Source organism: Schistocerca piceifrons, chromosome 11 (genome assembly GCF_021461385.2).
Source record: "Schistocerca piceifrons isolate TAMUIC-IGC-003096 chromosome 11, iqSchPice1.1, whole genome shotgun sequence".
NCBI lineage: Eukaryota > Metazoa > Arthropoda > Insecta > Orthoptera > Acrididae > Schistocerca > Schistocerca piceifrons.
In genome coordinates this window covers 7182467-7209281 of record NC_060148.1, presented here as the reverse complement: position 1 = coordinate 7209281, position 26815 = coordinate 7182467, and the positions used below count along the sequence as shown (strand labels likewise).

General features: G+C 41.9%; 1 protein-coding gene across 1 annotated transcript in view; it reads left to right on the top strand.

The window, feature by feature from the left end:
- Positions 1 to 26815, top strand: part of LOC124720199 — a 1401865-nt gene that overhangs the window by 270009 nt on the left and 1105041 nt on the right. Inside the window, exon 4 of the mRNA XM_047245522.1 lies at positions 7828 to 8003. Coding sequence (XP_047101478.1) covers positions 7828 to 8003 — 176 coding nt within the window. The remainder of the gene's footprint in view (positions 1 to 7827; positions 8004 to 26815) is intronic.

Here is a 26815-nt window from a genome sequence, read left to right as displayed (position 1 = left end):
TCGCGTATGCCTTCAACCAGACAATCGTCGGAGACGTGTCTGGAGGCAATCCGGTCAGGCTGAACGCCTTAGACACACTGTCCAGCGAGTGCAGCAAGGTGGAGGTTCCCTGCTGTTTCGGGGCGGCATTATGTGGGGCCGACGTACGCCGCTGGTGGTCACGGAAGGCGCCGTAACGGCTGTACGATACGTGAATGCCGTCCTCCGGCTGGTAGTGCAACCATATTGCCAGCATATTGGCGAGGCATTCCTCTTCATGGACGAAAATTCGCGACTCCATCGAGCACGTGTTGTGAATGACTTTCTTCAGGATAACGACATCGCTCATCTAGAGTGGCCAGCATGATATCCATACATGAATCCCTATCGAACATGCCTGGGATAGATTGGAAAGGGCTGTTTATGGACGACGTGACCCACCAACCACTCTGAGGGATCTACGCCGAATCGCCGTCGAGGAGTTGGACAAACTGGACCGACAGTGCCTCGATGAAGTTGTGGTCTTCTGCGAATGTACTTCTGACCAAAAACAGATTCTGGTAGGTGGTTTCCCATGTCTTGGGTAATCCTGTATTTTGAGTTGAAGCGCTGATATTTGTATACAAAATTTCGTCCACAAAGACGTACTGGGAGAGCAAATAGTAGTGGCCCTCAGAACACAGTTGCAGGGTGCAAAAACACACACACACACACACACACACACACACACACACACACACACACACAGCTGAGGAAAGGAAGTACAGTACTGAGATGAGTGTAGGAGACGTTGCAAGTGGCCACCACTCAGCTCTCTGCACTTCTGGGCCCTGGTCAGCAAGTAGTTGAAGGCGGAATTGCTACAACCTCATCCGAAATGTTCTGCCGCTGTTGAAGAAGATTGTGACGGTTGTTGTGATGTGCCTTAGACTTCAGGGCTCGTCACAGGTTAGATGACCTGGGTGGCTGGCTAGGGCCGTGACCAGAGCTGACCTCTGCAGACAGAATGTGGTCCAAGGGTCGGTCGGCTGTACGGCCAGTTCGACGTAACTGTGGGTCTTCTCCACCTGCGTTAATGCTGCCACAGATGGTTTCAAAGTGATGGCGATGTAACGCATCTGATGAAAGAACAAATATTTTCATAAAAATGTTCATCCCCTATTTTACCCTGTCAGAGTTTCCAAAGTCACAGAAATGCATTCCTTTTTTTTTTAATTTCCAACCAGAAATCAAATGGAAATTTCCACAGCTGCAGCTTCCAAATTGCTTTAGTAGTATTTCAATAAGTGGCTCTCAAAAAAGCTTTCGTGCCATGTTTTACCCCTTAAAACTCCGTCCGAACAGGCCTTGGAAGGTCCAACGGTACCGACCGGCCGCCGTGTCATCCCCCACCCCACAGGCGTCACTGGATGCCGATATGGAGGGGCACGTGGCCAGCACACCGCTCTCCCGGCCGTACGTCAGTTTACGAGACGGGAGCCGCTACTTCTCAGCCGAGTAGCTCCTCACAAGGGCTGAGTGCAGCCCGCTCGCCAACAGCGCCCGGCAGACCGGATGGTCACCCATCCGTGTGCTAGCCCAGCCCGACAGCGCTTAACTTCGGTGGTATGACGGGAGCCGGTGTTAGCACTGCCTCAAGGGCGTTGACGTGTTTTACCCCTTAGTAGTTAAATCTCCAGGAGCTCGTATTTTCTATTTCTAGCTAAGAAATGAAACACACGTTTTTATAGATGTAGCTTTAATAGTTCTTCGATGATTCGTTTTTTAAATACTTTCACGCATTATTTCACCCCATTAGCGGTTGACTTTCCAAAAATGCTTGGACACATACTTTTTTTTTATTTCTGACCGAGAAACCGAATATCAATTATCTTACGTTCAAAATTGGCTTGATAGCGATATATTTTTCAAAAAGCTTCATTCCCTATTTCTCGACTACTTATGGGTGGAATTTCGAAAACTGCGTTCTTAAGCGACACCTACGGTGTAAGTCCAACACCATCACCAAATTTCAAGTTTCTGCCCCTAGCAGTTTCTACCGGAAGATGAGGACTCGGTCAGACGGGACATTGCCTTTCACGTATGGAGATTGTTATTGTTGTTGGCGAATTCTCTCCAGAAATGGAAGACGTTAAGCAAATAAATCAATCAGTTGCAGAATTTTTCTTCTTCCAATAGGTTTCCATTTCTTCCCGAAACGCTTGTTTACGCTCATCCGACCGCTTCGATCTCTACTGTGTTTCTTTTGGTTGCTCTGATACAACTGCCCATTTGTTCAAATGGCTCTAACCCGTATGCGACCTAACATCTGAGATAATCAGTCCCCTAGAACTTAGAACTACTTAAACCTAACTAACCAAAGGACAACACACACATCCATGCCCGAGGCAGGATTCGAAACTGCGACCGTAGCAGGCGCGTGATTCCGGACTGAACCGCCTAGAACCGCTCGGCCACAGCGGCCGGCCTTCCCATTTGTCTACTCTGTATATAAAAATGTCTCATTGTAGAATGTCGGCTGGTTTTGTTTTGCATTATTTAGGCGCTTTCGAATTTCATCTAGCTAACGTTAAGAGTTCTTCAGTGAGGTTACATAATCTGTTATTCTCTTCGTCAACCGATTTTCTGGTAGTCGGCTGAGATGACCAAAGAGTTTCACTCGTCTTTTCCTTATATCAGTTTCGATGTTTGAAAACTTCTGTTATTTTAATTCATTGTAGTCTATAACCGTCTTGTGTATGTCTTCCTCCTAGAATTTTCCTGAAACTTCCCGGAAGCTTAAAACTGTGCCGGACAGAGACTCGAACTCGGGACCTTTGCCTTTCGCAGGCAAGGATATCCTATATCCTTTCTTTCAGGAGTGCTAGTTCTGCAAGGTTCGCAGGAGAGCTTCTGTAAAGTTTGGAAGGTAGGAGACGAGGTACTGGCAGAAGTAAAGCTGTGAGTACCGGGCGTGAGTCGTGCTTGGGTAGCTCAGTTGGTAGAGCACTTGCCCGCGAAAGGCAAAGGTCCCGAGTTCGAGTCTCGGTCCGGCACACAGTTTCAATCTGCCAGCAAATTTAAAACAACGCACACTCCGCTGCAGAGTGAAAATTTCATTCCAGATTTTTCCGGATGATCTTTCTTCTTGTTCGATGTCTTCAACTTGTTGTTTTCTGTTAAGGGTTAGTGTTCCACTTGCGTAAACGTTTGCTGGTTTTATGACAGTATTGGAATGTCTAATTTTTTCCCCTCTTGACATTGATTTTTTTCTTGTAGAGATTTTGCGTTAAGCCAAATTCTTTTTACTTTCTTTGGATGCAATCAATGTTGCTTAGTGATATTTTTCAGTGCCTGTCGGTTCGATGAATTCTCAAAGGTATTTAATGTGTGGGACCTTGTTAATTTTACCGTATTTTGTTTTTAAGCTTGGAATTTGTTTCTGAACAGAAGAATTCAGTTTTCTCAAATGAAATGTGTAAACCTACTTTTTCTGCACTTTTTTGAGTAGTTACAGCTGTGTGACTGCAGTCTGTTCGTCGTCTGTTCGTATCGCCAGGTTGTCCGCAAATGCAAGATACGGTATGTAGAGGTTGTTTACGGCAACGCCCAGCTAGACTGTCTTCCAAACCGCACATTTCTTGATTTTTCTCCCCGTCTTGAATTCTCCTTCTCCCAGTAACTTTGTCTATAACTACGTTGAACAGAACAGGAGAATGTTGATCACCTTGTCTCACACCTGTTCGAATGGCAAAGGGTTCTGAGATCTGCCCCATAAGTTTTACTTCAGTTTTCGTCCCAGTTCCTGTTTTTATATGATTTGTCGTATTTTGCGGTCTAATCCTCTCGCTTCTAAAATCTGCAATAGTGAGGGCGTGTCTATCTAATACTACGCATTTTTGAAATCTACAGACGTGCATACTACAGGTTTTTGTCTGAGGGATCGCATTTTGAGTATGCTTTTTAGGTTGAAAATTTCCTCTGGACATGATCTAGTCGGTTTGAATTCTGCTTGATATTGCACTGTTTAAGGATCTAATTGCTGTTGTTTTCTATTCAAGACACGAGCTGATACAATTTTTTGGGTGACTGGTAATAGACAGATTCCCCTATAGTTGTTCACACCTGATTTATTACCTTTATGTAGTGGAATCTTCCAGTCATCCGGGATTTTTCAGTTGACCAGTTGCTTTGGATTATTCGAGTAATTTGTTTGAGTGAATTTGGGCCCAAATTCTTCAAGAGTTCTGCTACAATTCCGTCCTCCCCTGATGCCTTAAGAGTAGTAAGTTCCTTGATGTGTGCATAAATTTCTTCTTCTGTTGATGACGAGTTCTGTGGTGAGATTGCTGGCTGCACTTTCGGGAATCTCTCTTTGGGTTCCGGACAGTTCAAAAGCTGTGAAAAATACGTGGCTAGAACTTGGCAATTTTATGTATTTGTCAGGGCCAATTTAGCCACTTGTTTTCGAAAGCAAAGGTTTTGTGGCTAGTACCCTTAGATCTCGTTTGATAAGCTCTTACAGAAATCGTGTGTATTGTGGTTTTCGAAGTTTTCTTCGATTGACTGCAGTTGCTCACTGAAATATTTTCGTTGGAGTTGGCATACGGTCCTGGAAGTCTGTTTGCACATTTTGAAAAATTTCTTCTGTGTTTCTTCTGATTTGTTGGAATTACAATTTTGAAATACCTTTCTTCTTCCTTCTGGTGCGTTCCCGCGTTCTTGAATCCAGCAAGGGTGTTTCCGTTTTTCGTGAAGAGGGATGAGATCTTTTGTTGGAGATTTTAGTTTGAAGTCTTCTGCGTGTTGCTCTCCCCATTTTTCAGGGTTTCTTTTCAGTCCTTGATTTTGTGTAGATCAAATTTTCGAATCAGCGGTGTTTTTCATTTGAATTTTCTCTTGGGTGTCATTCCAGTTTTTATTCCGGTTAAATAACGATCCGAAACTATATTTGCACCTCAGCGTACTTGCACATGTGAATTTCTTTTTGGTAGTCGTAAGATATTGGAACATGATCAATGTGATAATCTTCAAAATGATGGATGGGTGGTCGCCATGTTTTTTACTTTTTTGGGACGCTTCCGAAGTGAGGTTGACGTAGTTTTTAGGTTCTTTTGTTGGCATAATTCAATGAGTTGTGTGCCATTTCTATTGGTAAATTTGTGTACTGGATGGCTTCGTATTGTCTTATTGTATCTGTGTTCTCTGCACAATTTGTGCATTAAAGTCACCGAGTAGAATTTTGACATCTTTTAGAATTTTGGCCACCTCTGTTTCACGTTCTTCCCACAGTGTTAGTGTTTTTGAGGATTTTTTATCACCATAATTTGTTGGTGCATGTGCATTAATAAAGGTATAGTGTTTGTGTGTTTGATTCTTAGGGTCATAAGTCGATTGTTGATGAGTTTCACATGTGTGTTTTATGTGTACAGTAAAGGACACTCCAAATAGTGTTGTTCCTTTGCCAATTTTCTTGTTTGTTCGATTTTTGAAGATGGTGTGATTATTTTAATCTGTTGCCTCCGAAACTGGATTTTCTGCTTCTTGAGTTCTGTTGTTACATTGTGTAATTTTCCTGCTTGAACTGTCTGAATATTGAAAGTGCCCATACACGTGTGTGTTTCTCGTGGAAGTTAATGAGAGCAACTCAGACATGCAGTCTCTTAAAAGTGCAAGCTCCCCAGAATGCGATTGCTCGGTTGCCACTGTGCAGTGCGTGGATTGTCCACCTGGGGTAGTTTCGTCATTACTTTTACGAGTCAATTTTGCTTGTCATCAGTTGTCTGGCTTTGCTAGTTGCGTGGAACCAGGGACTGTGACTTGGTGGGGCACGTTTAGAGCCGCACCTCCTAGTGAACAGACGCCGACCATACTGCCGCTTGCGCGTTATCCATTCTGGCTCTCATTTTGGTCCGCCGGTGCTATTTTATTTCGCACCTTCCCAGCATATCTACCGAGCATCAGCCATCTGGGGACGCGCCAGATGGGGCTTTACAAACCCCCGCACTGGCTATTGTTGTTGTGGTCTTCAGTCCTGAGACTGGTTTGATGCAGCTCTCCATGCTACTCTATCCTGTGCAAGCTTCTTCATCTCCCAGTACCTACCGCAACCTACATCCTTCTGAATCTGCTTAGTGTATTCATCTCTTGGTCTCCCCCTACGATTTTTACCCTCCACGCTGCCCTCCAATGCTAAATTTGTGATCCCTCGATGCCGCAGAACATGTCCTACCAACCGATCCCTTCTTCTGGTCAAGTTGTGCCACAAACTTCTCTTCTCCCCAATCCTATTCAATACCTCCTCATTAGTTACGTGATCTACCCACCTTATCCTCAGCATTCTTCTGTAGCACCACATTTCGAAAGCTTCTATTCTCTTCTTGTCCAAACTGTTTATCATCCATGTTTCACATCTGTACATGGCTACACTCCATACAAATACTTTCAGAAACGACTTCCTGACACTTGAAAGAAATTTCCCTTCTTCAGAAACGCTTTACTTGTCATTGCCAGTCTACATTTTATATTCTCCCTACTTCGACCATCATCAGTTATTTTGCTCCCCGAATAGCAAAACTCCTTTACTACTTTAAGCGTCTCATTTCCTAACCTAATTCCCTCAGCATCACCCGATTTAATTCGACTACATTCCATTATCCTCGTTTTGCTTTTGTTGATGTTCATCTTATATCCTCCTTTCAAGACACTGTCCATTCCGTTCAACTGCTCTTCCAAGTCCTTTGCTGTCTCTGACAGAATTACAATGTCATCGGCGAACCTCAAAGTTTTTATTTCTTCTCCATGGATTTTAATACCTACTCCGAATTTTTCTTTTGTTTCCTTCATTGCTTGCTCAGTATACAGATAGAATAACATTGGGGATAGACAACAACCCTGTCTCACTCCCTTCCCAACCACTGCTTCCCTTTCATGTCGCTTGACTCTTATAACTGCCATCTGGTTTCTGTACAGATTGTAAATAGCCTTTCGCTCCCTGTATTACACCCCTGCCGCCTTTATAATTTGAAAGAGAAACCTTTTGATACTATTCACTGGAATACTCTCTAAGTTTACAAATGCTAGAAACGTGTTTGTCTTTCCTTAATCTTGTTGATGTTACCGTAATTTTCAGCCATAATGGCTATGTTTGTAACTGTGACTGTGTGGGGAAAAGTATTTTTCAAGTTTCTGCTGGCACTTGCTTTTTATTTTATGCTTACTCTAACATAATGCAACGCGTTTCGAACATGTTTTGTTCATTTTCAAGCGTTTGTACATACATACATACATACATACATACATACATACATCGAGAAATGTTACTTAAAAATAAACAGTTTTAAACTAGATTAATCTAGAACACTTTGTTTTTTACTATAGGTGCTGGTGTGGCATTTGGGGGGGGGGGGGGGGGGGAAGGAGGGGGGCAGTGTATATCTAGAAGTCGAAGTCAGTGATGTCGTCTGCTGGTTTTCTTCTTTGTTGTTGACTATGTATATCACTGCAGTTACATCTTCTTGCTGATTGGCTTGCATCACTGGTGTAATGGCGGAGCTGTTGATTGACATTACACTATTGCACATTATAGTTCTTCACTGAATGGCATTGCAGAAATTGCTTCGATGTTATACACACCAACACGAGATGGCAGTGTTCTAGATTAATCTATTTATTTTTAAGTAACATTTGTCTATGTATGTATGTACGTACGTACAAACGCTTGAAAATGAACAAACCATGTTCGAAACGCGTTGCATTATGTTAGATCAAGCATAAAATAAAAAGTCACTGGCAGCCGAAACTTGAAATAGTGTTAGTGTTATTGTTTACTAGTGCTAGTGCTACAGCTGGGACTCGTGTTGCCGGCAGGCTCCTCGGTGCGTCCCTCACCGCTGGCCTCGCCGCACCTGGACAAGCGCTTCGTCGACACCTCGCTGGTCGAGATGCGGTCGCAGTTCTCGTCCAGCTCGACCATCGACTCCGACACGGACGTGTGGGTGATGCGGGACGAGAGCGTCGCATCCGCGTCGTCGCGTCGCAGACCGGTGAGTGCAGAACCGACTGGGGAACACCACTTGTTGTTGTTGCTGCTGCCGCCGCCGCCGCTGCTCGCTTAGGCTAAAACTCTGGTCCACGCGTTACGCCGCAAAAAAAAGACAGTGGCAATTGAATTTTCATTCTGTCTTCCGTATTAAGTTCATTGTAGTAGAGATTTTACATTGGAGCACATTAGTCTGAGTCCACCAGTAAAGCTTTGCGACTAAACTTAAGATGCAGTATGCGTCGCGTAAAGTGTCTCTGCAGAGCGTTACGCTGACGTTACGCTGACGTTACGCTGACGTTACGCTGACGTTACGCTGACGTTACGCTGACGTTACGCTGACGTTACGCTGACGTTACGCTGACGTTACGCTGACGTTACGCTGACGTTACGCTGACGTTACGCTGACGTTACGCTGACGTTACGCTGACGTTACGCTGGATATCGCGAGATGCGGCGCTCTGGACGAGATGGATAACGTGATTCCGCACTCTCCATTGGCATTTGTCGGCTTCATATGGCTCGCAGACGGCACAGTTCCTGTACGAAAATGGACATGTGTAAAATAGCTGGTGCTGACATGTTATCGACTGTGGAAAAAAAGGCGGAGAATATCAGGAACAATCTTCTGGACCCGTTGATGACTTGAACAGCGAATTGCTGGCAGAGGAGCACTACAGTGTTTTTAAATCATCTGGGATACATACCAGTAAATGTTGTTAATTAACTGAGTTCAATTTTCACAATTTTCCGGTTTTAAGTTGAGTATACTTAAGGTATAATGTCGGACGTTAATTTGCGCGTGCTTAATATCCATGTTCTCCATGTTGCATTGACTGCTAATACTCCGAAATGTCGTAGTGCATCGCAAAAACTTCGAAATGGAAATTCGTTTTGTAATTTCATTTTGTACAGAAGAGGAAATTTTTTTCGAAGCTGCTGACCATCACTAAAAACATACTTATTGTCAAGATACAAAAATGAGCCAGTCAAAAACCCAGACGTGTGTGTGTGTGTGTGTGTGTGTGTGTGTGTGTGTGTGTGTGTGTGTTGTAGAGAAAGTTCCATACTCGCAAAATATTAGTGTGTTCCTTGTGTTCACTTCCTGACATCCCGGCAGTCCTGTTAAGATTGCTGGCCACTACGGAAACAATCCAGTACCCGGCCTATGCAACAAGAATTGCAGCAAATACATCTCTGTATATGAGAGGCGATGAATACACTAAGCAGATTGAGGAGGATGTAGGCTGCAGTGGGTACTGGGAGATGAAGAGGCTTTCACAGGATAGAGTAGCATGGACAGCTGCATCAAACCAGTCTCAGGACTGAAGACCACCACAACAACAACAATATGAGAGGCAAGGTCCTGATTGACTCAGCTCAAACGGGTATGGATAGAAACACGAAATTTGGAGAGGGTGCTGATCTTACACTATGTTGTTGTTGTTGTTGTTGTTGTTGTTATTATTATTACGGTCTTCAGTCCAGAGATAAGTTTGATGCAGCTTTCGATGCTAATCTACCCCGTTCAAGCCTTTCCATCTCAGTGTAACTACTGCAGCCTACATCCTTCTGAATCAGATTAGTCTGTTCATCTCCTCGTCTCCCTTTACGATTCTGCCCTTCCACGCTGTCGTTCAGTACTAAATCCGTGATCCCCTGATGGCTCAGAACATGTGCTATCAGATGATCCCTTCTTCCAGTCAAGCTTGTGACGGTACAAACCCCCGTTTCTAGATGAACAGGTCACGTATGGCGCGAGATTCGCAACGGTCGGTGGGATGGTCTCCGCCGCAGGGCGGCGACGTCGCCTCCAGCTTGCGGCATTGTTTGGTTTTTCGCGCATTACGCGAAAAACTGTGTAACTCGCGGTCAAGAGCGACGCGGCAGTGGATTTTCGTCAGCAATATGAACCTTCTGAAAGATCTATCTTCATTTCTAGTCACTAGACGCAAAAGTTATAGCAACCTCAAAATCGGTCAATATCACGAATACTGAAAGATTAATAAAAATAGTAAATAACAACTTACAGGGATGAGCGAGCTCTCATTAAAAACGTTTCGTCATAGCGGATCGAGTGCCGATGTTAAGATTCATAAATAATTAAGCCAGTAAAGAGCAAAAAACAAAGTTTGAGGGAAAATTGTTTACAAAATTCAACAGAAAATTCATGACGTAAAGAACGGCACTATATAATATTTTGGGCGGCATCGCATGTATTTTGAACAAGTTATACTATACCCTTAAGCTGCAATAGTTTTTGTTTGCTAAGTATTATTAACATTTATCGCCTATAATTAATTAATTAATTAATTATACTAAAACTTGGTTTACGGGCGATAGAACAGTCCTAGAAATTAATGTAAGATAATGGATGAGATGTACTTTTTAGCGCGGTTCCGATGGTGTATTTATTTATGTCGAGGGATGTATGTATCAAAGTTTGTAACCTTAACTGCTGAGATTGGTATTTAAATAACCAGGGGGGTTGACGTCCGAGCCTATATAAGCGAGCGGACGTCTTGGCCATGGGTCAGTCGTTTTGGAGGGTGGGTGGCGAGCGAGCCCTCTTAAGGCTGGCCCATGTGGTCGTTTGAGAATTCTTTCTCGCGCAGATTTATTTCGACAAAGAGTATTGTTTAGTAGTGAAAGTGTGCAAGCATATATTTGGTGAACTGCAAGTGCTACGATTGTTCGTGAGAGTACGATTTACGAAGTATACATGGGCGTAAGTGAACATGGGGCGAACTGTGATTTCGCGCCAAAATTGCTAGAACAAAGAGGACAGTGGGACTTGTGGTCCTGTTCGAATTGAGTAATTTTCGTTTATAGCAGCCTACATTACTGCTATTGGGGGCTCGGAGTGAAATTATTATTAAAAGTAAAACTGTAAACCGTCTCACCAGTGCTAATTTCACTGTGTGAAAGAAAAGGACAACGCCAATAAATACTGATTGAACTGTGTCGTGAAAAAATGCTTTTGCTATAATAATCGCCTAATTTTTGTTCCCTAGCATAAACTGAACTCAAGTCTGAGTGAATAAGTAATTCAAAGACTATAACTAATGCGCGGTTGTGGAACAGTATAGTAATGCACGAAGTGTTGTAATCAACCCCTGAAACTTACGTGAGAGCCAAAATTTGCAATAACATTTCTTAACAAACAGTTGTATATGCACATACGTGAGAACGCTTCAACCGCGCTTCTTCACTGCCCCGTCGCGAGCTGTACCACAAATTCTTCTCCTCTCCAATTCTATTCAGTACCACCTCATCAGTTACGTATGTACCCATCTTATGTTAAGCATTCTTCTGTAGCACATCATTTCAAAAGTTTCTATTCTCTTCTTGTACTTCGCATAGGCAATCTACATTTTATATCCTCTCTACTTTGACCATTATCAGTTAAGTTACTGCTCAAATAGCAAAACTAATTTACTGCTTCAAGTGTCTCATTTCGTAATCTTAATTTCCTCAGCATCTGATTTGATCCATTATAAATGGTTTTTGAAAGCCTGCGACTGTAGATACAATAGGTTTGTTTATAAATAAATAAATCTTCTGCTACCAGTCACGATTTTTTTTATTTTACTATTTGCACGACGCGTTTCGAGAAATAATTCCCATTTTCAAGTGCGTTTTTATGATGTGTGTTAAGCCATTTCTTTTGATGTTGTCAGTGTGTGTGTGTCTGCTTCATTTTGTTGACTTTTACTGTAATACATAAGAAACGCGATTTTTTAGTTGGGTGTCAATATTTTCTGTGAGGTACAAATGTAAAATCAGTATAAGTAATTCATGAGCCAAATTGTAAAGATAAATTAACCTCTGTACAAAAGCATATCATAATCTGTGGAAGACCTATAATGTTATCTCTGTGAACTACCTATAAGAAGATCTTTGTAACTGTTTTGTTTATATCAGATATTTTCGATGTGTAAAATGTACAAGTTGTGTGTGATGTTAAGTGTGTGTGACTCTCTACACAAATGGACCATTAGAAAATTGTAAGTACAAATTGTTCTCAAACTTTAGCCACTAACCTCACAGAAAATATTGACACCCAACTAAAAAATCGCGTTTCTTATGTATTACAGTAAAAGTCAACAAAATGAAGCAGACTCACACACACTGACAACATCAAAAGAAATGGCTTAACACACATCATAAAAACGCACTTGAAAATGGGAATTATTTCTCGAAACGCGTCGTGCAAATAGTAAAATAAAGAAAATCGTGACTGGTAGCAGAAGATTTATTTATTTATAAACAAACCTATTGTATCTACAGTCGCAGGCTTTCAAAAACCATTTATAATGGATCAAATCAGATTATTAGTGCCAAGCCAGGCAATGAAAGCTATATATAAATACAAAAACCTCAAAATGAAAGTACTAAAAACAGTTGCACACATAAGATTCAACAAGCACTGTCAACAACTAGGCATAATTCCGAAATATATAAAAGTGAAAATATGTTCTAGCAGCAACATAGCAAAACTTATAAAACATAAAGCAGAAAAACTCTGGCTGAAAACCGAAATAAGGCAGTTACATAAGAAAAAGGACTTACTAAACAGAAAGCTACTCAACATGCAGATAGAAGCAGCAAACAACATGGAACCTACAGTTTATGACAGAATTTGCAGGCATATCCAGGAAGTAGTCGACAAAGAGTACTTGACGATTTGCAACACACATAACAAGAAACTACAGACCTTGACATCCAAACAAGACAAGAGATCCAACCTTGAGATAACTGACAAAAACAAACACACATTTTACAGTAGAGTGGTAAACAACACTGACATAAAGTTCAACCAAAGAGAAAACGATCTACTCCAAAAAGGACTAAAATACAACGTAGAACCTAACCTCAACAACCATACACTGAAACAGGTTATAGCTGCAACTAAAAGTGCAGCAGATGCTGCAAAATTAAATTCAAATACAAAAGCAGCAATAGGACACAAAGTAAGCAAGCTTCTTGAGAAAGAAATGAATAAAGATAAGTTTAGATCTAAATATACAATAAATGATACAAAAACTTTAAAATCTATAAACAATAAACTGGAAAACAACCAATCCATAGTTGTAAAGTCAGACAAAAGTAATACAATAGTTGTGATGAAAGAAAAAGAATACATAGACAAAACAAATGAATTTTTTGCTGCTAATAACATTCAGCACATTGAAAAAGACCCAACAAAACAATTCCAAAGTAAAATTAAGGAACAATTAAAGAACACACATTTCCTGTTGACAGAAAATGAAAAGAAATACCTTACATGTATGAATCCAAAAGCACCACGCCTAAGAGCACAACCAAAAATACACAAAAATGGATACCCGATACGTCCTGTGGTCAACTCTATAAACAGCCCAGCACACAAACTGTCTCAAAAACTGAATAACATACTGGTGAAAAATTATACATATGAAACAACATATGCCATAAAAAACAGCATGATTCTAGCCAAAGAACTAAGAACCAGAAAGCTCCCCCAAGATGCACAGTTTATATCACTTGACATCACCAACCTTTATTCAAACATACCCATACAAGAAGCTCTAACAGTAATACAAAAGAACCTTATGCAACACAAGAAACTTTCATACACAGAGATTGTAGAATTTATGGAACTCCTTCAGCTAACCCTAAGTTACAACTACTTTACCTTTAATGACAACATTTATAAGCAACCAGATGGCCTAGCAATGGGATCATGTATATCCGGTACCATAGCTGACATATACTTAAATCACTTAGAACAAAAATTATTTGACAGCCAAGAACCCTGCCTAAAGAAAATAGAATTTTATAGGAGATATGTAGATGACACACTACTGTTAGTGAAAGGAGATACCAAAGACATCACAGACATTCTTAATCATTTCAATAATCTAAATGAGAAAATCAAATTTACAGTGGAACATGAGCAAAATAAAAGTATCAACTTTCTGGACCTAAATGTTACAAGACACAACAACACATGCACATTCAAAATTTATAGGAAAAACACAATGACTGACACCACAATCCCTGCAACCTCATGTCACCCAAATATTCATAAACAGGCAGCTTACAGGTCAATGCTGCATAGGGCAACAAAAATACCATTGAACCAAGAAAATATGCAACAAGAAATAAACACAGTGAAGAAGATTGCAGTTGCCAATGGTTACAATGCTTCCATGGTTGACACAATCTTAGACAAAATGAAGAGAAACCCAGGTACAAACTGCACCACAGAAGAAAAAGAGAAAAACAAATATATATATCTAGCATTCCATACATAGGCAATGTATCACAGAAGATTGCAAATATTTTCAAAAATCACAGAGTAAAAATTGGGTTTTCTACATCCAATAAACTACACCAAAAACTAATACATAATATAAAGTGTAATCATGATCCATATTCAGACTCTGGAATATACAAGGTAACATGCCAGGAATGCTCCAAGTTCTACATAGGACAAACAGGCCGAAATATCAACACCAGGTACACAGAGCACATTAGAGCATACACCCACAACAAACACGCTACATCAGCAATAGCAACACACATACATAATACAGGACACCCATTTGGAAAAATAGAGCAAAATGTCAAAGCACTCCACCGACTAGATAAAGGACATAAAATGGATTTGCTTGAAGAACTGGAGATATATTCACATTATAGAAAATATGAAGATAAAATATTAAATGAAAAACTTGAAAATGAATCAGTGAATTTCTTCAGATGTTTTGATAATATACTTAAATAAAAATAGTAAAACATAGAAATAAGCACAAATGTAAAATCAGTATAAGTAATTCATGAGCCAAATTGTAAAGATAAATTAACCTCTGTACAAAAGCATATCATAATCTGTGGAAGACCTATAATGTTATCTCTGTGAACTACCTATAAGAAGATCTTTGTAACTGTTTTGTTTATATCAGATATTTTCGATGTGTAAAATGTACAAGTTGTGTGTGATGTTAAGTGTGTGTGACACTCTACACAAATGGACCATTAGAAAATTGTAAGTACAAATTGTTCTCAAACTTTAGCCACTAACCTCACAGAAAATATTGACACCCAACTAAAAAATCGCGTTTCTTATGTATTACAGTAAAAGTCAACAAAATGAAGCAGACTCACACACACTGACAACATCAAAAGAAATGGCTTAACACACATCATAAAAACGCACTTGAAAATGGGAATTATTTCTCGAAACGCGTCGTGCAAATAGTAAAATAAAGAAAATCGTGACTGGTAGCAGAAGATTTATTTATTTATAAACAAACCTATTCCTCAGAATCACCTAATTTAATTAGACTACATTCCATTATCCACGTTTTGCTTTTGTTGATGTTGATCTTAGAGCCACCTTTCAAGACACTGTCCATTCTGTTCAACTTGTTTCCTCTTTCACTTCCATACAGGTATAAACTACACATGGTCCATACATGGGTACACTGTAGGCGTAGTTTAAGAAGTGATTTTCGAAAATTCCACCTTTAAAGGGATGAAACTTATTTTTTTTTTTGAAAATACGTCGCCATTAATGCAATTTTGGAGGCAGACTGGCGAAAATTGGTATTTGGTTCCTCGGTCAGAAACAAAAGATACACATAGTTCAATATTTTGGGAAATTCAACTACTAAGGGTGTAAAATATCGGGTGACATTTTTTCGAAAGTAAATCATTATCGAAGTACTAATACAATATTTTTTAAACGGACATCCATGAAAACAGATGTGACTCCACAGTTAGATGTAAAAAATGTGTTCCAGACTTCTTGATAAAAACCCTTAAGGCAGTGAAATAAGGAATAAAAATGAAAATATTTCGTTATATTGAAACCTTTTTAAAGCTAAATGTGTGAAAATTTCTAGTGGACTTAGAGAGATATGTCTTACAGGATGGAAGTTTCTATGGAAATGGCAGCTCAAGATCTCAAAAGGCATGATCTACAAACACCTCCAACACCAGCTACCGGAAGCGCTTTTTGGTCAGAAGTACTTTCGGAAAAGACGATGCTTCTGTAGACTCAACTAACGAGAAAAGCTTAGAAGGTGCTCCAGTTTGCCAACAGCATCGGTTAAAGGAAATTAACAAAAAATCCGAGCAGACCATACAGTCAAGGCGAGCGAAGTAGCGGACGCTAAGGTAGTTACTTATCATAAACGACATGGATAAAAGAAAAACTAAAAAAAAACGCTGAAGCAGGTGGACGCAGACGTTCTGTCTGTACCTTCACAGTTCTGTAGCTCACGACTCTTTAACATAGCTCCTGGCCCTCCGTACCTGGTAGGAACTGTGCAAAGACTGTATCTACAGATGTAATTATTTGGTATTTAATATGCAAAGTGTAGCAGAAATAGGCGCTTTTGACAGTCATTGTGCCGTAACACTGAAACGGTATACTTCCGTAGCACACAAGTTATAACACCAATGCCGTTCTGCAAACGTAGATTGTAAGAAATTTATGCTTCAAATTTACAGCGGTATTTGATACCCGTAGACGCCTCTTGGGCAGGAATACCCTTTCTGCCATAGCTAGTCCGCTTTGTGTGTCCTTGAGCCGTCCGTTACGGGTTACCGTGCTTCCTAGGCTGCAGCAGAATTGGCTATTTCCCTGTGTTAAAAATATGGTCCAGTTTGTTATTATGATCGATTATAACATGTAAATAGCATTTACGGTCAATGTCTTAACAAAATGTTATTTTTATGTAATTGAAGCATAAAAAACATTACATATCAAGCTCTAGTCACGTGATTGCTGTTGCTCTGGTGATGCCACAGACTTGGAAGCCTTCACCTACCAATGTGCAGGTGTCGACAGATGCGAAAATTACTGAACTATCAGCTCGATTAGTCGGGGTTGCAAAACACTAATACGAATTGTTTACAGACGAATGGAAAAACTGTTTGAAGCCGACCTTGGGGAAGACCAGTTTGGATTCCGTAGAAATGTTGGAACACGTGAGACAATAGTGACCCTACGACTTGCGTAGAAGATGGGTTAAGGAAAGGCAAACCTACATTTATAGTATTTGTAGACTTAAAAAAGATTTTGACAGTGTTGACTGGAATACTCCCTTCGGAATTCTGAAGGTGGCAGGGGTAAAATACAGGGAGCGAAAGGCTATTTACAATTTTTACAGAAACCAGATGGCGGTTATAAGAGTCGAGGGGCATGAAAGGGAAGCAGTGGTTGGGAAGGGAGTGAGACAGGGTTGTAGCCTAACCCCAATGTTACTCAATCAGTATATTGAGCAAGCAGTAAAGCAAGCAAAAGAAAAAATTGGAGTAGGAATAAAAATCCATGGAGAACAAATAAAACCTTTGAGGTTCGCCGATGACATTGTAATTCTGTCAGAGACAGCAAAGGACGTGGAAGAGCAGTTGAATGGAATGGACAGTGTCTTGAAAGGAGCATATGAGATTAACACAAATAAAAGCAAAACGAGGATAGCGGAATGTAGTCTAACTAAAGCGGGCGATGCTGAGGGAATTAGATCAGGAAATGAGACGCTCAAAGTAGTAAGAGTTTTGCTCTATGGGGAGCAAAATAACTGATGATGGTCGAAGTAGAGAGGATATAAAGTGTAGACTGGCATTGCCAAGGAAAACGTTTGTGAAGAAATTTAACATCCAGTAGCGATTTAAGCGTCTGGATGTCGTTTCTGAAAGTATTTGTATGGAGTGTAGCCATGTATGGAAGTGAAACGTGGACGATAAATAGTTTGGACAAGAAGAGAATAGAAGCTTTCGAAATGTGGTGCTACAGAAGAATGCTGAATATTAGGTGGGTAGATCACGTAACTAATGAGGAGGTATTGAATTGGATTGGGGAGAAGAGGAGTCTGTGGCACAACTTGACTAGAAGAAGGGATCAGTTGGTAGGTCATGTTCAGAGGCATCAAGGGATCACCAATTTAGTATTGGAGGGTAAAAATCGTAGTGGGAGACCAAGAGATGAATACACTAAGCAGATTCATAAGGATGTAGGTTGCAGTAGGTACTGGGAGATGAAGCAGCTTGCACAGGATAGGGTAGCATGGAGAGCCGCATCAAACCAGTCTCAGGACTAAAAGCAGCAGCAACAACCACCACCTACCGATACGTAGTTTACTGTCGCTATTGCAACAAATTGCAGCCAAAACGACGCGTATTCGACAGAGTCTCAATTTGGTGATGCTTTTAAACGGGTTATATTCGCACGACGTACTCTCCGAGAAACAAACCAGGAAATAAGATTTTTAACGTCACACACTACGGCGGCTTGTGTGCCTTACTTCTGACGTAAAAGGACGTCACATCTGATGGGTCGCGTTGTTCTCCGCGAGGAAAAATTCTAGGATGAGAGACAGTGTATCACAAGGTCCGCGGTGTGGAGGAAGATTCCACGCTGCGACGTCATCAGGTTCTCGTCCACGGTCGCTTCCACGTCCCGTGAGAGGACGGCCGTACAATGGGACGTGGCGTGATGCTACCCGGGGTGCTGTACAAGTATAACACTCCTTTCTGCTACTTCAATATGTAACACCTCCGATTTATATTTCTCGACCCGATCGGATCTGATAGCAGCCCAAATAAATATTAATTATTGTGACCGTGTACCTAATGGGGCTGGCAATCGGAATTGACTGCTACGGAGTTGTTACATTCCATTTTGTCCCTCTCAAATGCTGTAATAATGAAATGTCTGGTAACAAGAAGAACAACAACACAGCTTCACTAATCAAGAACCTATATTCGTGTCTAAAACACAAGAAAAAGGAGACAGCCACTGCCTTCGTCATACATATTTAATAACGGCTAATCTGAGCACAGGCCTCTTCGTTATTCATTATCGTCACACGCAAATTCAATCACTGCAATCCAACACTGCAATCCAAAATGATGCCGGCGCGGTAGACGCGAAACCAAAATATCGGCCCTAGAAATGTCACTGATCACTCTCGTAATTATACTTCTTCACTTTCCCCGTATTATCCTAACACAAAGGGGTTAAACCGCGGCGCTGGCCACTCCCTTTGTCGGTGAAGCCTTGCATTACAGCAACAGGCCTCCACACGGCTCGGCTCGGCCCGCAACCTGGGAACTCACTTCAACTCTACACTCGCTCTCGCAACACGACACTATCGATTGTTTGCCCTATCGACCTGTGCCGAGTGCAAATTTATAGTAAGGGCCTACGGACCCCTTAAATATACCATAGCCTTAAAGTAGGACCCAGATCGTGAAATAGAACTATCTAGTTAAAGCAATTATGGTATAAAGCAACAGAGCAATGTTACCCTCTGAGAGGAATTTCGTTGTGTTGACCGTGTCGTACCTAACGGGTGTGCCTTATCGGAAGTGAAAGTCAGAATTACGTAAATATTCGAACAGTAACAAACGATATTTTTGCCGATCTACACTGTTCAAAGAACAAGGAAAACGTTCGCCAGCCTAATTAGGCAAGAGGATGGTTGACATTCTTGTTCAAGAAATTAAGTATGAATAACCTTAACGGACAAGCACAAGCTATACTTTGCTACACTCGAGTGCAATGAACTCTGACACCTGCATACGTTCACGGTAAGATTTGAGCTGACAGAGCAGAACACACTACTTGCATAAATATAACAGATAACGAAACACACTATTACTTTCAGGGCTTATTCAAACTGAGTGGTCTTTATAACATTACTACTAATAATCACTGCAGAATCATTAATTGCACATAGGTCCAGTATTATTGTTCATTTTCCTAGCTGACATAAAATTATAAATGTAGTTCACTGCAAAATTATGAACAGGTCACTGGTTGAATACCCGTCAACTAAATACAGGGTTATTACAAATGATTGAAGCGATTTCACAGCTCTACAATAACTTAAAAATTTGAGTTATTTTCAAAATGCTTCGCACACACACACACAAACTCAAATTTTTTAGGCATTCACAAATGTTCGATGTGTGCCACTTTAGTGATTCGGCAGACATCAAGCCGATAATCAAGTTCCTCCCACACTCGGCGCAGCATGTCCCCATCAATGAGTTCGAAAGCATCGTTGATGCGAGCTCGCTGTTCTGGCACGTTTCTTGGTAGAGGAGGTTTAAACACTGAATCTTTCACATAACCCCACAGAAAGAAATCGCATGGGGTTAAGTCGGGAGTGTGTGGAGGCTGTGACATCAATTGCTGATCATGATTTCCACCACGACCGATCCATCGGTTTTCCAATCTCCTGTTTAAGAAATGCCGAACATCATGATGGAAGTGCGGTGGAGCACCATCCTGTTGAAAGATGAAGTCGGCGCTGTCGGTCTCCAGTTGTGGCACGAGCCAATTTTCCAGCATGCCCAGATACACGTGTCCTGTAACGTTTTTTTTTCGCAGAAGAAAAAGGGGCCGTAAACTTTAAACCGTGAGATTGCACAAAACACGTTAACTTTTGGTGAATTGCGAATTTGCTGCACGAATGCGTGAGGATTCTCTACCGCCCAGATTCGCACATTGTGTCTGTTCACTTCACCATCAAGAAAAAATGTTGCTTCATCACTGAAAACAAGTTTCGCACTGAACGCATCCTCTTCCGTGAGCTGTTGCAACCGCGCGGAATATTCAAAGCGTTTGACTTTGTAATCGGGTGTCAGGGCTTGTAGCAATTGTAAACGGTAAGGCTTCTGCTTTAGCCTTTTCCGTAAGACTTTCCAAACCGTCGGCTGTGGTACGTTTAGCTCCCTGCTTGCTTTATTCGTAGACTTCCGTGGGCTACGCGTGAAACTTGCCCGCACGCGTTCAACCGTTTCTTCGCTCACTGCAGGCCGACCCGTTGATTTCCCCTTACAGAGGCATCCAGAAGCTTTAAACTGCGCATACCATCGCCGAAAGGAGTTAGCAGTTGGTGGATCTCTGTTGAACTTCGTCCTGAAGTGTCGTTGCACTGTTACGACTGACTGATGTGAGTGCATTTCAAGCACGACATACGCTTTCTCGGCTCCTGTCGCCATTTTGCCTCACTGCGCTCTCGAGCGCTCTGGCGGCAGAAACCTGAAGTGCGGCTTCAGCCGAACAAAACTTTGAGTTTTTCTACGTATCTGTAGCGTGTCGTGACCATATGTCAATGAATGGAGCTACAGTGAATTTATGAAATAGCTTCAATCATTTGTAATAACCCTGTACTATCCTGTTTACAATGAAAGTTAAATGGAATTCACTAACATGTTACTTCTCACTGTCTTTTGAATAAAGACATTATTGTTTTCATAAATAGTGGTAAAGGATAACCTGTGGATCTCATTACACTATTAATATGCACTTTCAATACCCAAAAGAAACAAGTGCTTAGCAAGCATCAATCTTTCCACAACTGCAATTCACGACTTTTACTGCAGTGAGATACAATGTTGACATATTTACAAGAAACTGACTCACCTTTTGAAATTTACTACAGGCAGCACTATGATCATTAATTAAGCAAAAACTTTATAAGCCTCAGCTTTCAGTACTTTTAATTCTTAAAAGAAACAGCAAATTGTCTTTATTAGCACAGTTTCCTACCTTGAAGTAAATGATTAAGTAGGTGACTTTGGAACTCCAAAAAAAAAAGAAAAAAAAAAGAAAAAAAAACAAACTTTAAATTGGACTGTTTCCATCACTGGAAGCCTTTCACAAGACTACATTTACTACCCCCCACAATTTCACTAAATCCACAGCAAATCAGAATACTCCTTTCTTACCAAAGATCAACCGGCCGGAGTGGCCGTGCGGTTCTAGGCGCTACAGTCTGGAGCCAAGCGACCGCTACGGTCGCAGGTTCGAATCCTGCCTCGGGCATGGATGTGTGTGATGTCCTTAGGTTAGTTAGGTTTAATTAGTTCTAAGTTCTACGTGACAGATGACCTCGGAAGTTAAATCGCATAGTGCTCAGAGCCATTTGAACCATTTTTCACCAAAGATCAAACAATATTATTTAATTAACTATTTGGCTTTGAGGCTTTCATTTTTTCCACAAACTAGGACACCCGGTAATCATAGTTCAAATGGAGAGGAACTTGAGAGGTGTAGTGATAGGGAAAAATCAAGGTAGGTACATGAATTCAATTATAAGCTACCTTATATTTGAGCACACTAACACATCCAATAACCTGATCCTTCACTGTACATTATATAGTATTCCGTTACAGTGATTGCAAAATGCGGTGGCAACTGTATGTTGGTAGGTGGATTTGCAGGCAGAATTGCTGGACTCTGTCCCTTCTTGGTGGCGATGATGGATACCAATTCCAGAATAGTTCCGGCTATTTATGCATCCATCCGAGGCATTGGAAAGCGGCAGAAAGAACCTCTCTCGCAACCAGCACACTATACAACTTTAACATGGGCAGTGCACAGTTTGGTAGCTCGTACCCAACTGACTGTCAATTGCACCTTTCTACCTAGGCCAACCACAATTTGCACGCGCTACACAGTTCCGTTCCCCAGCGGAACCACACTATATTTTACATACCGGGTAACTGAGAACCCTAAGTGAGCATCAGCAGTTTACAGAACAGCAATCAAACACATTAAATAAAACAGAACATCTGCACATATTGACATTCCTACAAAAACTTATTCACACAGAAATTACAATTATAGGGTGTTACAAAAAGGTACGGCCAAACTTTCAGGAAACATTCCTCACACACAAAGAAAGAAAATATGTGGACATGTGTCCGGAAACGCTTACTTTCCGTGTTAGAGCTCTTTTTATTACTTCTCTTCAAATCACATTAATCGTGGAATGGAAACACACAGCAACAGAACGTACCAGCGTGACTTAAAACACTTTGTTACAGGAAATGTTCAAAACGTCCTCCGTTAGCGAGGATACGTGCATCCACCCTCCGTCGCACGGAATCCCCGATGCGCTGATGCAGCCCTGGAGAATGGCGTATTGTATCACAGCCGTCCACAATACGAGCACGAAGAGTCTCTACATTTGGTATCGGGGTTGCGTTGACAAGAGCTTTCAAATGCCCTCATAAATGAAAGTCGAGAGGGTTGAGGTCAGTAGAGCGTGGAGGCCACGGAATTGGTCCGCCTCTACCAATCCATCGGTCACCGAATCCGTAGTCGAGAAGCGTACGAACACTTCGATTGAAATGTGCAGGAGCTCCATCGCGCACGAACCACATGTTGTGTCGTACTTGTAAAGGCACATGTTCTAGCAGCACAGGTAGAGTATCCCGTATGAAATCGTGATAACGTGCTCCATTGAGCGTAGGTGGAAGAACGTGGGGCCCAATCGAGACATCACCGACAATGCCTGCCCAAACGTTCACAGAAAATCTGTGTCGATGACGTGATTGCACAACTGCGTGCGGATTCTCGTCAGCCCACTCATGTTGATTGTGAAAATTTACAATTTGATCACGTCGGAATGAAGCTTCATCCGTAAAGAGAACGTTTGCACCGAAATGAGGATTGAACCATACCCAGAAGTGTACCCGTGGAGGCCAATCAGCTGCTGATAGTGCCTGCACACGCTGTACACGGTACGGAAACAACTGGTTCTCCCGTAGCACTCTCCATACAGTGACGTGGTCAACCTTACCTTGTACAGCAGCAACTTCTCTGACGCTGACGTTAGGGTTATCGTCAACTGCACGAAGAATTGCCTCGTCCATTGCAGGTGTCCTCGTCGTTCTAGGTCTTGCCCAGTCGCGAGTCACAGGCTGGAATGTTCCGTGCTCCCTAAGACGCCGATCAATTGCTTCGAACGTCTTCCTGTCGGGACAGCTTCGTTTTGGAAATCTGTCTCGATACCAACGTACAGCGCCGCGGCTATTGCCCCGTGCTAATCCGTACATCAAATGGGCCAACTCCGCATTTGTAAACATTGCACTGACTGCAAAACCACGTTCGTGATGAACACTAACCCGTTGATGCTACGTACTGATGTGCTCGATGCTAGTACTGTAGAGCAGTGAGTCGCATGTCAACACAAGCACCCAAGTCAACATTGCCTTCCTTCAATTGGGCCAACTGGCGGTGAATCGAGGAAGTACAGTACATACTGACGAAACTAAAATGAGCTCTAACATGGAAATTAAGCGTTTCCGGACACATGTCCACATAACATCTTTTATTTATTTGTGTCTGAGGAATGTTTCCTGAAAGTTCGGCCGTACCTTTTTGGAACACCCTGTATATACAGTACGTTTTGTTCCCTCCAAATGGGACAAAGAATTCAAATGACAGATTTACTACATTGCATAGAATCAAACCACGACATCAAAGTTTTAACAAAAGGAGTATACAGTTTTGTGTTACCGATTCAAACACACTTACAGAAGCTCAACGATGTAACATTAAATGAAACAAAAGCAAAATAAATCAGCAGAGCATTAGAGTTATGGTGTTATAAGAGGAACGTGTAAATGTCGAGAGTTCAAGTATCACACAAGCGCACCGAAGGAGATTCCTAGAGGAGCGTCGGTAATTGCGTCAAATATTCTCTGTTCCCTGGTGTACGCTCGGGAACGTGGAAATCCTAACCAGAATGTGCGGCGTAGCTGGGGAGCCGATAGAGAGCCCGCATACGAGACGGCTGTCGTTTTGAGAGCGATAGCTAACTATCGGTTTTCCCACCTTATCGGCAGTACAGTTGTTTCTGCACAATCAAATCAGACGTACAGGCGTTTTGAGTGAAAGATGGTCGTATCAAAGGCGAGCGACTGTCTGAATTGAACTGAAGTTATCCCGGCGTTAGGCGATAAAACAGTCTCTTGGAATGTGGTTGATAAGCGCTCAGCTAAAGGTCCATTACACTCGGTAGGGCAGCAGTAGGGAACGGTCCCACGGCGTAACGTGCCGGGCTGTATCCTTGCATTGGTGCCACTCAAAGTTCACGTCACAGCCGGATGTAGTGAAACATTTCCTCACCCAGTAGATAGTGCGCAGTGTTCCTGACCTGCCTTGCTTTGCTTATTTCATCCACATCCATACTCGGCAAGCCACCTGACGGTGTGTGGCGGAGGGTACCTTGAGTACCTCTATCGGTTCTCCCTTCTATTCCAGTCCCGTATTGTTCGTGGAAAGGAGGATTCTCGGTATGCCTCTGTGTGGGCTCTAATCTCTCTGATTTTATCCTCACGGTCTCTTCGCGAGATACACGTAGGAGGGAGCAATATGCTGCTCGACTCCTCGGTGAAGGTATGTTCTCGAAACTTCAACAAAAGCCCGTACCGAGCTACTGAGCGTCTCTCCTGCAGAGTCTTCCACTGGAGTTTATCTACAATCTCCGTAACGCTTTCGCGATTACTAAATGATCCTGTAACGAAACGCGGTGGTCTCCATCGGATCTTCTCTATCAACCCTATCTGGTACGGATCCCACACTGCTGAGCAGTATTCAAGCAGCGGGCGAACAAGCGTACTGTAACCTACTTCCTTTGTTTTCGGATTGAATTTCCTTAGGATTCTTCCAATGAATCTGTCTCGCATCTTCTTTACCGATGATTAATTTTATACCATCATTCCATTTTAAATCACTCCTAATGCGCACTCCCAGATACTTTACGGAATTAACTGTTTTCAGTTGCTGACCTGCTATATTGTAGCTAAATGATAGGGGATCTTTCTATGTATTCGCAGCACATTACACTTGTCGAGATTCAATTGCCATTCCCTGCACCATGCGTCAATTCGCTGCAGATCCTCCTGCATTTCAGTACAATTTTCTATTGTTATCACCTCTCGATATACCACAGTATCATCCGCAAAAAGTCTCAGTGAACTTCCGACGTTGTCCACAAGGTCATTTATGTATATTGTGAATAGCAACGGTCCTACGACACTCCCCGGCGGCACACCTGAAATCACTCTTACTTCGGAAGACTTCTCTCCATTGAGAATGACATGCTGCGTTGTGTTATCTAGGAACTACCCAATCCAATCACACATTTGGTGTGATAGTCCATATGCTCTTACTTTGTTCATTAAACGACTGTGGGGAACTGTATCGAACGCCTTGCGGAAGTCAAGAAACACGGCATCTACCTGTGAACCCGTGTCTAATGGCCCTCTGAGTCTCGTGGACGAATAGCGCGAGCTGGGTTTCACAGGACCGTCTTTTTCGAAACGCATGCTGATTCCTACAGAGTAGATTTCTAGTTTCCAGAAAAGTCGTCATACTGGAACATAATACGTGTTCCAAAATTCAACTGATCGACGTTAGAGACATAGGTCTATAGTTCTGCACATCTGTTCGACGTCCCTTCTTGAAAACGGGGATGCCCTGTGCCCTTTTCCAATCCTTTGGAACGCTACGCTCTTCTAGAGACCTACGGTACACCGCTGCAAGAAGGGGGCAAGTTCCTTCGCGTACTCTGTGTAAAATCGAACTGGTATCCCATCAGGTCCAGCTGCCTTTCCTCTTTTGAGCGATTTTGTTTCTCTATCCCTCTGTCATCTATTTCGATATCTACCATTTTGTCATCTGTGCGACAGTCTAGAGAAGGAACTACAGTGCAGTCTTCCTCTGTGAAACAGCTTTGCAAAAAGACATTTACTATTTCGGCCTTTAGTCTGTCATCCTCTGTTTCAGTACCATTTTGGTCACAGTGTGTCTGGACATTTTGTTTTGATCCACCTATCGCTTTGACATAAGACCAAAATTTCTTAGGATTTTCTGCCAAGTCAGTACATAGAACATTACTTTGGAATTCATTGAACGCCTCTCGCATAGCCCTCCTCACACTACATTTCGTTTCCGTAATTTTTGTTTGTCTGCAAGGCTTTGGCTATGTTTATGTTTGCTGTGAAGTTCCCTTTGCT